This window comes from Chenopodium quinoa, unplaced genomic scaffold, assembly GCF_001683475.1.
Source record: "Chenopodium quinoa cultivar QQ74 unplaced genomic scaffold, ASM168347v1, whole genome shotgun sequence".
Taxonomy (NCBI): Eukaryota; Viridiplantae; Streptophyta; class Magnoliopsida; order Caryophyllales; family Amaranthaceae; genus Chenopodium; species Chenopodium quinoa.
This window is the reverse complement of record NW_018742244.1, coordinates 815309-828101: the sequence shown is the minus strand read 5'-3', so window position 1 is coordinate 828101 and position 12793 is coordinate 815309. Positions and strand designations below refer to the sequence as shown.

At 35.6% G+C, this 12793-nt stretch overlaps 3 protein-coding genes across 3 annotated transcripts; 1 reads left to right on the top strand and 2 right to left on the bottom strand.

The window, feature by feature from the left end:
- Positions 1–7035: 7035 nt before the first annotated feature.
- On the bottom strand, positions 7036–7814 carry LOC110737697 (auxin-responsive protein SAUR64-like). Its single transcript, XM_021918031.1, has one exon. It carries the CDS (start codon positions 7612–7614, stop codon positions 7207–7209), a length of 408 nt encoding a protein of 135 aa, XP_021773723.1. The 5' UTR covers positions 7615–7814; the 3' UTR covers positions 7036–7206.
- A 1389-nt stretch (positions 7815–9203) lies between these two features.
- Positions 9204–9829, bottom strand: LOC110738660 (auxin-responsive protein SAUR63-like). Its single transcript, XM_021919061.1, has one exon. The coding sequence runs from the start codon at positions 9684–9686 to the stop codon at positions 9279–9281; it is 408 nt and encodes a 135-aa protein (XP_021774753.1). The 5' UTR covers positions 9687–9829; the 3' UTR covers positions 9204–9278.
- Positions 9830–10261: 432 nt separating this feature from the next.
- Positions 10262–11025, top strand: LOC110738653 (auxin-responsive protein SAUR64-like). The gene has a single exon (XM_021919048.1). It carries the CDS (start codon positions 10489–10491, stop codon positions 10894–10896), a length of 408 nt encoding a protein of 135 aa, XP_021774740.1. The 5' UTR covers positions 10262–10488; the 3' UTR covers positions 10897–11025.
- Positions 11026–12793: the final 1768 nt, after the last annotated feature.

The window sequence follows — 12793 nt, the reverse complement described above, 5'->3', positions numbered from 1 at the left end:
TCGGATTCAAGTCGGGTTATGTTCAAGTCATTAATTTGCAGGTTACAATCAGGTCGGATCATTTCCAAGTCAGTTCATATTCAGGTTCAACTAACTATAAATAGATAATTATCATTTTTATCAAGCTAATTATTTCTTTTGACTATAATATATATGGCAATATACTAGGGAATTATAGTCTACAATTTAGGAAGATAATTATCTCCTTTGACCATACAACAAATATGTACTATATTTACCTCTTAAATTTGAGAATGATGCTCCTTTCTTTTGCTGGTGAGAACCGACTTGGTCCCCCAAGACAAAATGCTTTGATCAACAATAATAAGGTGGTCTAAATTGCATTTAAGTTGATTTGAAATCGGGTCAGGAACAATTTGGGTTGAATTTAGGTCGGGTCCATAATAGGGGTGTTAAAAAATACCCGACCCAGTTGACTCGACCCGTTGACCCGCTTACCCGACAGATTTTAGCGGTTAATTTTGTTGTTTTTTTCAAAATTAGCAGGTCGGGTACCCGACCCAGTAAAACTGAGATTTAGCGGGTCGGGTCATTGGCCGCCCTTTTGTGTTTGACGGGTACCCGCTGACCCGCTAAGCTTTTTTTTTATTTTTTTATATATAATATATATATATATTGCTAGGAAATTTGGGTTTTATGCACAGTCGTCACTCACTCTCTCTCCTTCAAGCACCCACCTTTCTCTCTCCTTTAAGCAGCACCCACCTCTCTTTCTCTCCTTCAAGCACCCACCTCTCTCTCTCTCCTTCATTCATCTTTCTCTCTCCTTCATTCACCTATTGCAAATAAACAATTTCATTGCAAACATCAAGAGCAAAGCCTTCATCAACCCAAAAAATCGAACCACTGCACGCATCGTCGGAGATAGGCTTGCTGGAAACCGCGCGGCCGAGCTTTAGTTGCTGGAAATAGTCCGAGATAAGCCATAGCCGAGCTTTAGTTGTGGACTTGCGGGCCTATTCATCCTCCAAGAAAGATCCTTGTCAAGTTCAATTTGATAATTTAACTCTTATTAATGTTAGAAATCTTATGATTTCTCTAATATTTTGCTCAAATTTGCTAAGATCCAATTGACATAAATTCTCAGTGATTCTTCATTTGTGAATGTTTAAGGTGTTTTGTCTATTTTATCTGTATAAGAAGTATATTATTTGTGGTTGTATGCTTGTATCTAAATTTTATGTTCTCAATTTCTTTTAATTCCTTAGTTGAATCTTAATTATCTTCAATTTGTGTACAAGAGTATTTTTTTTTAATGCTTTCAAATGCAAACATTAAACTTTATTTATTTAATTTTTTTTTTTACTTTTATTCGAGTACCCTTCGACCCGACCCGGGAATTTCTGGTACCCATTAACCGGGTACCCAGATTTCTCGGGTCGGGTCATGGGCCGAGTATTTGACTACCCAAGACCTTGGGTACTCGCATTTCCGGGTACCCGAAATCCCGGGTACCTGGATTTGAACACCCTTAGTCAATAACAAGTCATGTTAATTTCGAGTCAGGTTAGTAACAAATCGGGTTGAATTTTTGGGTTGGGTAAGTAATAGGTATGGTAAAATTCGGGTCAGGTCAATAACAAGTCAGGTTGAATTTGGATCAGTTTAATAACAAGTCGGGTCGATTTCGAGTCGAGTTTGTAACAGGCTGGGTTAAATTAGGGTCGGGTCGAATTCAGGCCAGGTTCGTAACAAGTCGAGTAAAATTTGGATTTTGACGGGTTAAATCGGGTTTTGGTCAATTTCGGTTCAAGTTGGGTTCGGTGCAAGTTAATTTAATTGGCCGTTGTAAACCGGCAAATCGGTGCAAGTTGTAAGTCGGTAAATTGGTCGTTTTAAAAGCAAATTGAATGGTTCCACACACTCAATTTGACTCTCGGAGAGTATTAGCGACCATGGTAAACATTTCTGCAATTTTTATTTCCGGGCGAAAAAAAAGTAAAAAAATTCCGAAATTGAAGGCTATTATCCACGTTTTTTGAGAAATTTTGGAGGTTTCGGGCCCCTGTATCGAAAAGGTTTGAAATTCTAGGGAATAACTCTCGGGGTCATATAATGTCGTTTGGAACCATATATGATCATTATTTGTTGTCATAAATGTTCGAGGTAGACTTAGTTAATGAAATCAGTGCAAGTTAAAAACCTGTAAATTGGTCGTTTAAAGCCAAATTGGATGTTTCGAGGCTCGGTTTTGAAAAGTTTTGAGATTTAAGGGTATACATCTCGAGGTCATATAATGTCGTTTGGAACCATATATGATTATTATATGATGTCATAAATGTTCGTAGTAGGGTTAAGTTAATTTAATCGGTGCAAGTTGTAAACCAGTAAATTGACCGTTTAAAGACAAATAGAATTGTTTCACCCTCCCAATTGGAATCCTGGAGGGTTTTAGGGACCATGGTAAACATTTTGGCCATTTTTATTTCTGGCCGAAGAAAAGTAAAAAAATTTTAAAATTGAAGGCTAATATACACGTTTTTTGAGAAAACTTTGAGGTTTTTGGGCCCGACGTCGAAAAGTCTTTAGATATTAGGGGATACATCTCAGGGTCATGTAATGTCGTTTGGAACCATAAATAATCATTATATGTTGTTATAAATGTTCGAGGCAGGCTTGAGTTAATCAAATCATTACATGTTGTAAATCGGTAATTTGGCCGTTTAAAGGCAAATTGGATAATTCCACTAAGCCAATTGGGCTCCCAGAGGGTATTAGGGACCAAGGTAGATATTTTTGACAATTTTATTTTCGGGCGAAAAAAGTAAAAAAATTCCAAAATTAAAGGCTAATATCCACGGTTTTTGAGAAATTTTTGAGGTTTCGGGGCCCGGTGCCAAAAAGGCTTAAGATTTTAGGGTATACATCTTGGTGTCATATAATGGCGTTTGGAACCATATATGATCATAATATGTTATCTTAAATGTTCGTGGTAGGCTTGAATCAATGAAATTGGTGCAAGTTTTAAATCGGTAAATTGACCGTTTAAAGGACAAATTGGATGATTCCACCTAACTATTTGGACTCCTAAAGGGTATTAGAGACCATTGTAAACATTTCGGCAATTTTTATTTCCGGACAAAAAAAAGTCGCAAAATTTCAAAATTGAAGGCTAATATCCACACTTTTTAAGAAATTTTGGAGGTTTTGGGTCCTAGTGTTGAAAAGTCTTGAAATTCTGTGGGATATATCTCTGGGTCATTTAATGCCGTTTGGAACCATATATGACCATTATTTGTTGTTATAAATGTTTGTATTAGGCTTGAGTTAATGAAATTTGTGCAAGTTATAAACTTGTAAACTGGTCGTTTAAAGCCAAATTGGATGGTTCCACCCACTCAATTGGATTTCTGGCTGGTATTAACGATCATGGTAAACATTTCAGCAATTTTTATTTTCGGGCGAAAAAAGTAAAAAATTCCAAAATTGAAATCCTCGCTTTTTGAGAAATTTGAGTTGTTTCGAGGTCCGGTGTCGAAAAGTTTTGAGATTGAAGGGGATACATCTCACGGTCATATAATGCCGTTTGGAATCATATATGATCATTATATGTTGTTATTAATGTTCGTAGTAAGCTTGAGTTAATTAAATTAGTGCAAGTTGTACACCGTTTAATTGGCCGTTTAAAGGCAAATAGAATGGTTCTACACACCCAATTGGACTTCCGGAGGGTATTAGGGAGTATGGTAAACATTTTGGCAATTTTAATTTCTGGGCGATAAAAAGAATAAAAATTCCGAAATTGAAGGCTAATATCCATGTTTTTTGAGAATTTTCGAAGGTTCGAAATGAAATGAGATTTTAGGGGATACATCTGGGGGTTATATAATGCCGTTTGAAACTATATATGATTAATATATATTGTCATAAATGTTCGTGATAGGCTTGATTTAATGAAATCGGTGCAAGTTGTAAATCGGTAAACTAGTCGTTTAAAAGCAAATTACTTGGTTCCACTCACCCAATTGGACTCCCGGAGGGAATTAGGGACCACGGTAAAAATTTCGGCAAATTTTTTTTTTTTTTTTTTTTTTTTTTTTTTTTTTTTTTTCCGGGTGAAAAAAAGTTTAAAAATTCCAAAATTGAAATCTATGCTTTTTGGGAAATTTGGGATTTTTCGAGGCTCGGTGTCGAAAAGTTTTGAGATTTAAGGGAATACATCTCAAGGTTATATAACGTCGTTTGGAACCATATATAATCATTATATGTTGTCATAAATGTTCGTAGTAGGCTTAAGTTAATTTAATCGGTGCAAGCTGTAAACCGGTAAATTGACTCTTTAAAGGTAAATAGGATGGTTCAACCCACCGAATTGGACTTCCGGAGGATATTAGGGACCATGGTAAACATTTAGGCAATTTTCATTTCCGAGAAAAAAAAGTAAAATTATTTCAAAATTAAAGGCTAATATCCAAGCTTTTTGAGAAATTTTTGCGGTTTTGGGGTCCGGTGTCGAAAAGCCTTTAGATTTTAAGGGATACATCTCGGGTTGATATAATGTTGTTTGGAACCATATATGATCATTATATGTTGTCATAAATGTGTGTTGTAGGCTTGAGTTAATGAAATCGGCGCAAGTTATAAACTGGTAAATTGGTCGTTTAAAGGCAAACTGGATGGTTCCACCCACCCAATTGGATTCCGGGAGTGTATTTGAGACCATGGTAAACATTTCGGCAATTTTTATTTTTGGAAAAAAAAAGTCAAAAAATTCAAAAATTGAAGGCTATATCCACGCTTTTTGAGAATTTTTGGAGTTTTCGAGGCCTAGTGTCGAAAAGTCTTGAAATTTTAGGGGATACATCTCGGGGTCAGAGAATGCTATTTGGAACCATATATGATCATTATTTGTTGTCATAAATGTTCGTGGTAGGCTTGAATTATTGAAATCGGTGCAAGTTGTAAACCGGTAAATTGGTTGTTTTAAATGCAAATTGGATGGTTCCACCCACCCAATGGGACTCCCGAACGGTATTAGGGATCATGGTAAACATTTCGGCATTTTTATTTTCGGACGAAAAAAAATCAAAAATTTCCAAAATTGAAGGCTAACATCCATGCTTTTTGAGAAATTTCTAATGATTCGGGGCCCGGTGCCGAAAAACATTGAGATTTAACGGGATACATCTCGGGGTCATATAATGCCGTTTGGATCCATATATGATCATTATATGTTGTCATAAGTGTTTGTGGTTAGTTTAAGTTAATGAAAATGGTACAAATTGTAAACCGGTAAATTGGTCGTTTAAAGGAAAATTGGATGGTTCCACCCAGCCAATTGGACTCCGGAGGATATTAGGGACCATTGTAAACGTTTTGGAAATTTTTATATACGAGTGAAAAAAAGTTAAAAAATTCCAAAATTGAAGGTTAATATCAACGTCTTTTGAGAAATTTTGGTGGTTTCGGGTAGAACTTTCAATTCGGGTAAACGGGTCGGGTTTGGGTCGGGTCAACTCGGGTTGGGTCAATTCGGATTAATTCCATAACCTGTGCCAGTCGGGTTTGGGTTGGGTCATGCTTGAGTCGTGTCACGTCGGGTCATACTTCTTTTGGTTTTGGGTCGGGTTAATAACAGGTCGGGTTACATTTGGGTCGGGTGAACAATAGGTCGGGTTTAATTTTGGTTAAAACGGGTTAGGGTAATTCTCGGGTTCGATTCGAGTTCGGTTCAAGTCAATAATTTGCGGGTTAGAATCAGGTTGGGTCATTCTCGGGTTTGAGTCAGGTTCGGTTCAAGTTAATAATTTGCGGGTCATAATTAGGTTGGGTCATGCTCGGGTTCAAATCATTAATTTGCGGGTTACAATCAGGTTGGGTCATTTCTAAGTCGGGTCATTCTCGGTGTTAAGTCGGGTTATGTTCAAGTCAATAATTTGCAGGTTAGATAATGAGGTAGGGTCATTTCCAAGTCAGGTCATATTCGAGTTCAACCAACTATAAATAGATAATTATCATTTTTATCAAGCTAATTATTTTCTTTGACTATAATATATATGACAATATACTAGGGAACTATAGTTTATAATTTAGGAAGATAATTATCTCCTTTGACCATACAACAAATATATACTATATTTAACTCTTAAATTTGAGGTTGAATTTAGGTCGGGTCAATAACAAATCGTGTTGATTTCGAGTCGGGTTAGTAACAGATCGGGTTGAATTTTTGGTCGGGTTAGTAATAGGTCTGGTAAAATTCGGGTCTAGTCAATAACAAGTCGGGTTGAATTTGGGTCAGGTCAATAACAAGTCAGGTTGGGTTAAATTTGGGTCGGGTTAGGAGCGGGTCGGGTTGAATTCAGGTTAGGTTAGTAACAAGTCGGGTTAAATTCGGGTTTTGACGGGTTAAAACGGGTTTGGTTTAATTTTGGTTCAAGTCGGGTTCGGTTCATGTCAATAATTTACGAGTTACATTCGGGTCGGGTCATCTCCAGGTCAGTTCATATTCGGGTTCGGGTCTTACATACTCGAGTCAACTTGTGTCTAGGGTTGGTTTCAAGTCGGGTCAGGTCGGGTTTGGGTCACCATTTTTTCGGGTTCAGATGGGTCGGTTAATAATCGGGTTTGAGTCGATATTTCGGGTCGGGTTAACTTTTGACAGCTCTAATCATAAGTATACTATCATAGCGGGTGAGATGTGAGAGCATAATACCATCGATTATTAAAGTTCAAAGTTGGCTAGCTGGATGGGTAACTATTACTCTGATAGAGTCTGGTCTGCCTGTAAGTTCTAAGACTGAGCTTATACTTCAGTAAGTAGTAGATGTCATTTTTTATGTAGTCTGATTATAGTATACATGTTCTATTAACTGCTTCTATGCAAGGTCACAACTCAAATCTTTATGTCCTTGCTACTCTACTGCTGTTAACTATAATGAACTGAAGGGATTGCTTGAAAGTTTGTTTGTAATAACTTATAAAAGTTTAATTCAGTTCACCACTTCAATTTCTTTCAAACTTCCTTTTATTCCAGATATTTTTTGGTCTCTTCTGATTAAAATTTTAGCCTATTCCATTCTGTGTTAATCAATGACAGTTCCTGTAATAAGGTAAACAAGAACAAATTGCTAATATTGCGAGACTTGTTTTTAATAATATCCGCAGGAAGTTCCATAAACTCTATCTAGGTATAATTACATAGTATTGTCCTATACAAAAAAAGGAGAAAGGAAATTGTCTTAATTAGAAACTACTGACAAGCAATTGTTGTGTGGTTTGTGTTTGATGTTCATATGACAATGATGAGTATCTACAGCTTACTAAGGATGTAATAAGTGCCTTCTCCAATTCTTCAGCTGCATGTCGCTGGATCATAGAGATTGCATACTCCATGAAACTCGAATCACAAGGAAGCGTAATTGGTCCTGTACTTGTAACCCCAAACTCTTCCTCTGCCATTCTTAAGAGCTCTCTGAAAATCTCAGTCTTAAGGCATGTCAAGGGTATCATAAACCGCCTACTATCTGTTGTATAGACAACAAAATGGCCTTTATCAGCCAGTGTTCTTGGCCAGGAAATTCTTCTTCTACTAGCGACTGCCATCTTTTGCCACTTTCGTGCCAGTTGAATAAGCTTCTTGGTACTTATCATGTTGTGTTTTCTGTAACAGTGGAAGAGAAAGACCTGGTGTTTCTGAATCAGAAATTATGTAAGGAAGCGCTAATGTCTGGTTGAAGGAAATAAATTCTTTGAAGATGTTGCTGTGCTTGTTGAAGGAATGAGGCTGTATTGGATTTTTATAGCTCCAATCCAAGGGCATATCATTTCTTCAAAAAAACAGAACCATGTGAAACTTCAGGTGGGCATGTTTACTTTGTTTGGCTTAGAGCTATCATTAGAATGATTTGAGAACATGTTGGCCAAGTGTGAACCACTCCATGACTCCATGTAGGCCAATTCTTCCTTTCAACCACTACAATATGGAACATGAAATAGATAATCCAAGACGGAACTTCTCTAAACCACTACAAGGTGGAGCATTATATAGATAATTAAGGAACAAAGTAACATGGATTGCTTGGACTATCATGGCAGTGATGGTGCATACGGCGAAACTTGGCTTTGTTTTCAATATGATAGTAATTAGTATTGTCAATCCTGTGGTTCATGTAGGTGAGCATCGCCAAATGTTTGAAAGGTCAGCTACTAGATCTGGTATTCTGATATGACAGCAGGACTAAAATTCTAGGATTGCAGTACTAATACTTAGTACCGTAGAGTCTGCATACTACCTCATAGTATCCATCTGTGCTGCATTATACTAAGAATTAGCTGGAGCTGAACTTAAGACTAACAATGAATTCATCCTTTTATTATGCTCTCACATCTCACCCGCTATGATAGCAGATTTGTGTTACAGTTAAGATTATGGATAGGTTTTTTCCATTATTTTCTGAAGAGTTCTGATTTCTGAAGTTATATATGCTGGATGACATGTATCACCTATTAACAAACTTTAGTCTTGGTTGTTTGACATCCGGAGATCCAAATGGACTCAAGGGTGAATTTTTATGTTTGAAATATATATATCAACTAATGACCTTTAATTTTCTTTTTTTTTTAATTTAATAATATACTTGCATTTTTCTATACTGATTTTCTGCAAGGTCACAAATAACAAATTTTTTGACTGCATTTGCCTATTGGTTGCTGTAACTTCATATTTTTTTAGGACAGGCTTTCTGTGTCATGTAAGGTGTGCTGAACAATTACTAAATGAAAGCCGCTGTTATAATGTCATGTACTGCTTGATTTGACCTGAACTAGGTCACTGGCTTTACTGTATTGTTAGTTCATTTGTTAAGCCTAGTACTATTTGATGTTCTTGTAATTGGAAACTGCTTTCTTTTTCATTGAATATTTTTTCTTCATTCGACGATTCTATAATAAGCTGACTCAGTCGGATGCCAAATATTTCTATAGAGAATAATTTGTGTCGATTGCTAAGTTTATTAGTAATCAGTATAACATATGTAAATGCTTTTGCATTGCAGTTAGCAGCACAGGAAGGAGGATATATGATGCAGAAATCATCTGTCATTCAGTTCAACTTTACCACTTCAATTTAAACAGTTTCCTTTCCTGTAAGTTTTTGTTTTGTTTTTATTAAGCAATATCATTTCCTTTTTATACCATGAAAAGATAAAGGGACTGTGCTAAACTGACCAGATTGTTTGATTTGAACGCATAAAATTTCTATTAATCTCTCATTAATTTTGTACAACTATTCGTATCTACAAAAAGAGGAAAATTTTCTAGAAACTACAGATAAACAATTGTTGACTGGTTTGTTCTTGTTGGTCATTTGACAAAGATGAGTATCTGCAATTTGCAAAGGACATGATCAATGCCCTCTCCAAGTCCTCAGTCATGTGTCTTTGGATCATGGAGATCGCGTACTCCAAGAAACTCGAGTCACAAGGCAACATGATTGGCCCCGTACTTGACACTCCAAACTCTTCCTCGGCAATTCTAAAGAGCTCTCTGAAAATCTCGTTGTTAAGGTATGCCAAAGGAATTACAAATCGCCTCTTATCACTTGAGTAAACAACAAAATGACCCTTCTCTACCACTGATTTTGACCAAGAAATCCTCCTCCTGCTGGCAGCTGCTAATCTTTGCCATTTCTTTGCCATTTTGATGAGCTTCTTAGTACTGATCATTTTTTTTGGGTATTCTGCTAAAGAATTTTAAGGAGAGAATTTATTGACAGTAAGAAGATTGGAATGTTATGAGAAAATTAGCAGTTTGGTTGAGAAATACTTTGGAGAATGATCAAGTTTTATAGCTCCAAACTAGAGACAATTCATTTTAATGTGGGTCTGCCATGTTTTCATTCTTTTGAAGCAAGTTCATGTGGATATTCATGGCCGTGTCTGGGCTACTTATCTATTTGGCATTCATTCTGACAAATTTCGGAATACGTAGGACCAAAGATGTAATTTGATGATTGATATAAGCCTCTTGACAGCAAATTAATTAGATTATCGACGATATCGTAGTTGAGAGTGGATACTGCTTTGTTTGGGCTCATCATGTATTCACACTACCAAGCACTTACCAAATAATTAAATGCAGATGTTTAGTTGGCATATGCATCAGAGAACAGCACAATTATGCATATTAGATATTGGATGAAAGAAAAAGCAGAACCATTCAAATTATGATTCTATAATCTAATTGGCTGGCTTAGAAGAGGTTCATATTAATTATCAAGAGACATATTTGGGCTACATGATTTTGGATCATCCAAAGCAACAAAAACCTAATCACATGGTTTTGCTTCAAAATATTGAAAACAATGCTGTCACCAATGAAGTGATTTGTCTTCAGCTTGAAGCTATAAATCTGCCCATTCCCTCAACTCTTTCCAACCAACTCAATTGCTTAATACTTCATACTCATCTATTTCCTCATCTTTGAAAAAAAAATCTCTTCTTACACTCAAAAAAAAAAAATCTCAATATGATTAGTACAAAGAAGCTCCTCAAGATGGCAAGAAAGTGGCAAAAGATAGCAGCTGCCAGCAGGAAGAGGATCTCCTGGCCGAAACCACTGGCTGATGAGGGTCACTTTGTTGTCTACACAACAGATGGAAAACGATTTACCATTCCTTTGGCTTATCTCAAGAGTGAGATTTTCATAGAGCTTTTCAGAATAGCTGAGGAAGAGTTTGGGTTAACAAGTTCAGGGCCAATTACAGTGCCTTGTGATTCGATTTTCATGGAATACATGATTTCTATGATCCAAAGACGTGTAGCTGTAGATTTAGAAAAGGCATTGATCATGTCATTAGGCAGCTGCAGACACTCATCATTGTCACATGAGCATCAAGAACAAACTAAGCCACACATACTTATTTGCAGTTTCTAGAAAAATTATGTCCTCTTTCGTATATAATGTAGATTATAGAAAATTATTGTAGGCATGAAACAGAAATTTTTTGTAGAAATTAATGAAAGTTTAGAATGAAATCATTCAAATCAAACAACTTTTCCGTTGTATCAATGTTACCTTCTCTTTTACTTATTCATGTTGCATAATATTGATCAATATGGTCACAAAGGAATAGCCTATGTATATTTTTCTAATTGAAGGGGTCATGTTTCGAATCATGTTGTTGATGAAGTAACATTTAACATAACCAATAGTTCGAGCAACATAAGTAAATTAGATTAACTGTGTATGCATGGTCCAGTAGCTGGGTTTACAGGAATGTATATAGGACATTTGCATGTTGGATAATAATATTTCAAGTACTTGTCACATGCTTTGGTTCAATTTGAACCCTACTTACAGCTAAACAAGAAACAATCATAAATGTTGCTATATCTACACTTTTTGGCCACAAAACTTTGTCAAATTCAAGCTGTATGATTTCAAGTTTGTCAAACAATAGGACTATTAAAGATAACCTTAGTGCTATATAAGATCCCGTTTGGTTTGATGTAAAATACTTTCAATGAAAATTAGTTTTCATGAAAAACATATTTTCAAGAAAAAACCACAATTGCAAATTAGTTTTCGTTTGTTTGGTTCCATCAAGAAAAGTTATAGTGAAATTAAAAACAGGGGTGGAAATGTGAGGATGGAGGAGAGGAAAGTAAAAAATGAGGTAAGAATGAGGGAAGGAAAATGTGGTTTCCCTTGTTTCATAAAGGAAAATGTTTTCCACCTTAAAGGATATAATTTTCCAACATTGGGAAAATTGTTTTCCACCCCTTAACAAACCAAACAAAGAAAAATGAGAAAATATGGAAACAATCATTTTCCATATATAAAACTTTTTACATCAAACCAAACAGGGCCTAAAAGTGTTAATATACTTCATAAGTAGAATTTCAAAATAAGATCTGCCAGGGAACCGAGAATGTCATTGCAGGTGAAAAATGCCAACAGATTACCTGAAAGTTTTACAAGCAGATTATTAACTTGATTCAATTTATCTAACTAGTTCATTCACTCTTTCAAAAAAAAAAAAAAAAAAAAAAAAAAATCTAGTTCATTCACCTATTTATGAAGAACAGAAACTCTACAGATATTTGATATTTGGGAAAGAAGTGGTATACACAAATGAGTCCCTAGGTCATTGTAAGTGGGAGATTTATTAGTGAGTTTTTTTCCCCTTCAAGTAAAGCACAAGAGAGTGTCAAGGAAAATTATTGATACATCCCTGGAAGTAGTATTCATTAAAGGTGCTTTTCTTTAAACAATATTCATGTTTTGTACTCTTGCTATATGTACTTCATATTCGCCTAGCTATTGACCCTGTTGGCGTGGATGCCAAATAATTAAGTTGGTAAAGTCTTGGAGATAGTACTCTAGACTTGGAATTTTTTTTTTCAGGTTCTTGTGTATTCTGCAAAAATTATTGCTATTGGCTTGCAATCATCTATAGTAGCTGAGCTGCGTATTTTAATTTTATGTTCTTATTCAAATTATTCTCTCCTCGACGAGGATATGGTATTGATCACTACCTAAAATTGGTTTTCTCAAAATGATATTCCCTTGGATTTACTAGGCAGTTGTTGTTGTCCTTGTTAGAATTTGTTCCATGCACCATAACGAGCCTAAGAAAGAAGGATATTGTCAATGTTAAAACAATGAATTTGAATAACTTATCTAAGAATTCTCATTATCTATCTAGGTAAAAGTGTACATGTTTGTTACAAAATTAATACAGAACAGAATTGGTTTCTAGAAACTACTAATAAGTAATTGTTGATTGCTTTGTTGTTGATGTTGTAACAATGATGAGTATTTGCAGTTA

Excerpts from the sequence above, each read along its gene's own strand:
- LOC110737697 (XM_021918031.1), bottom strand. The coding sequence starts at position 7,614 with ATGATAAGTACCAAGAAGCTTATTCAACTGGCACGAAAGTGGCAAAAG.
- LOC110738660 (XM_021919061.1), bottom strand. The coding sequence starts at position 9,686 with ATGATCAGTACTAAGAAGCTCATCAAAATGGCAAAGAAATGGCAAAGA.
- LOC110738653 (XM_021919048.1), top strand. The coding sequence starts at position 10,489 with ATGATTAGTACAAAGAAGCTCCTCAAGATGGCAAGAAAGTGGCAAAAG.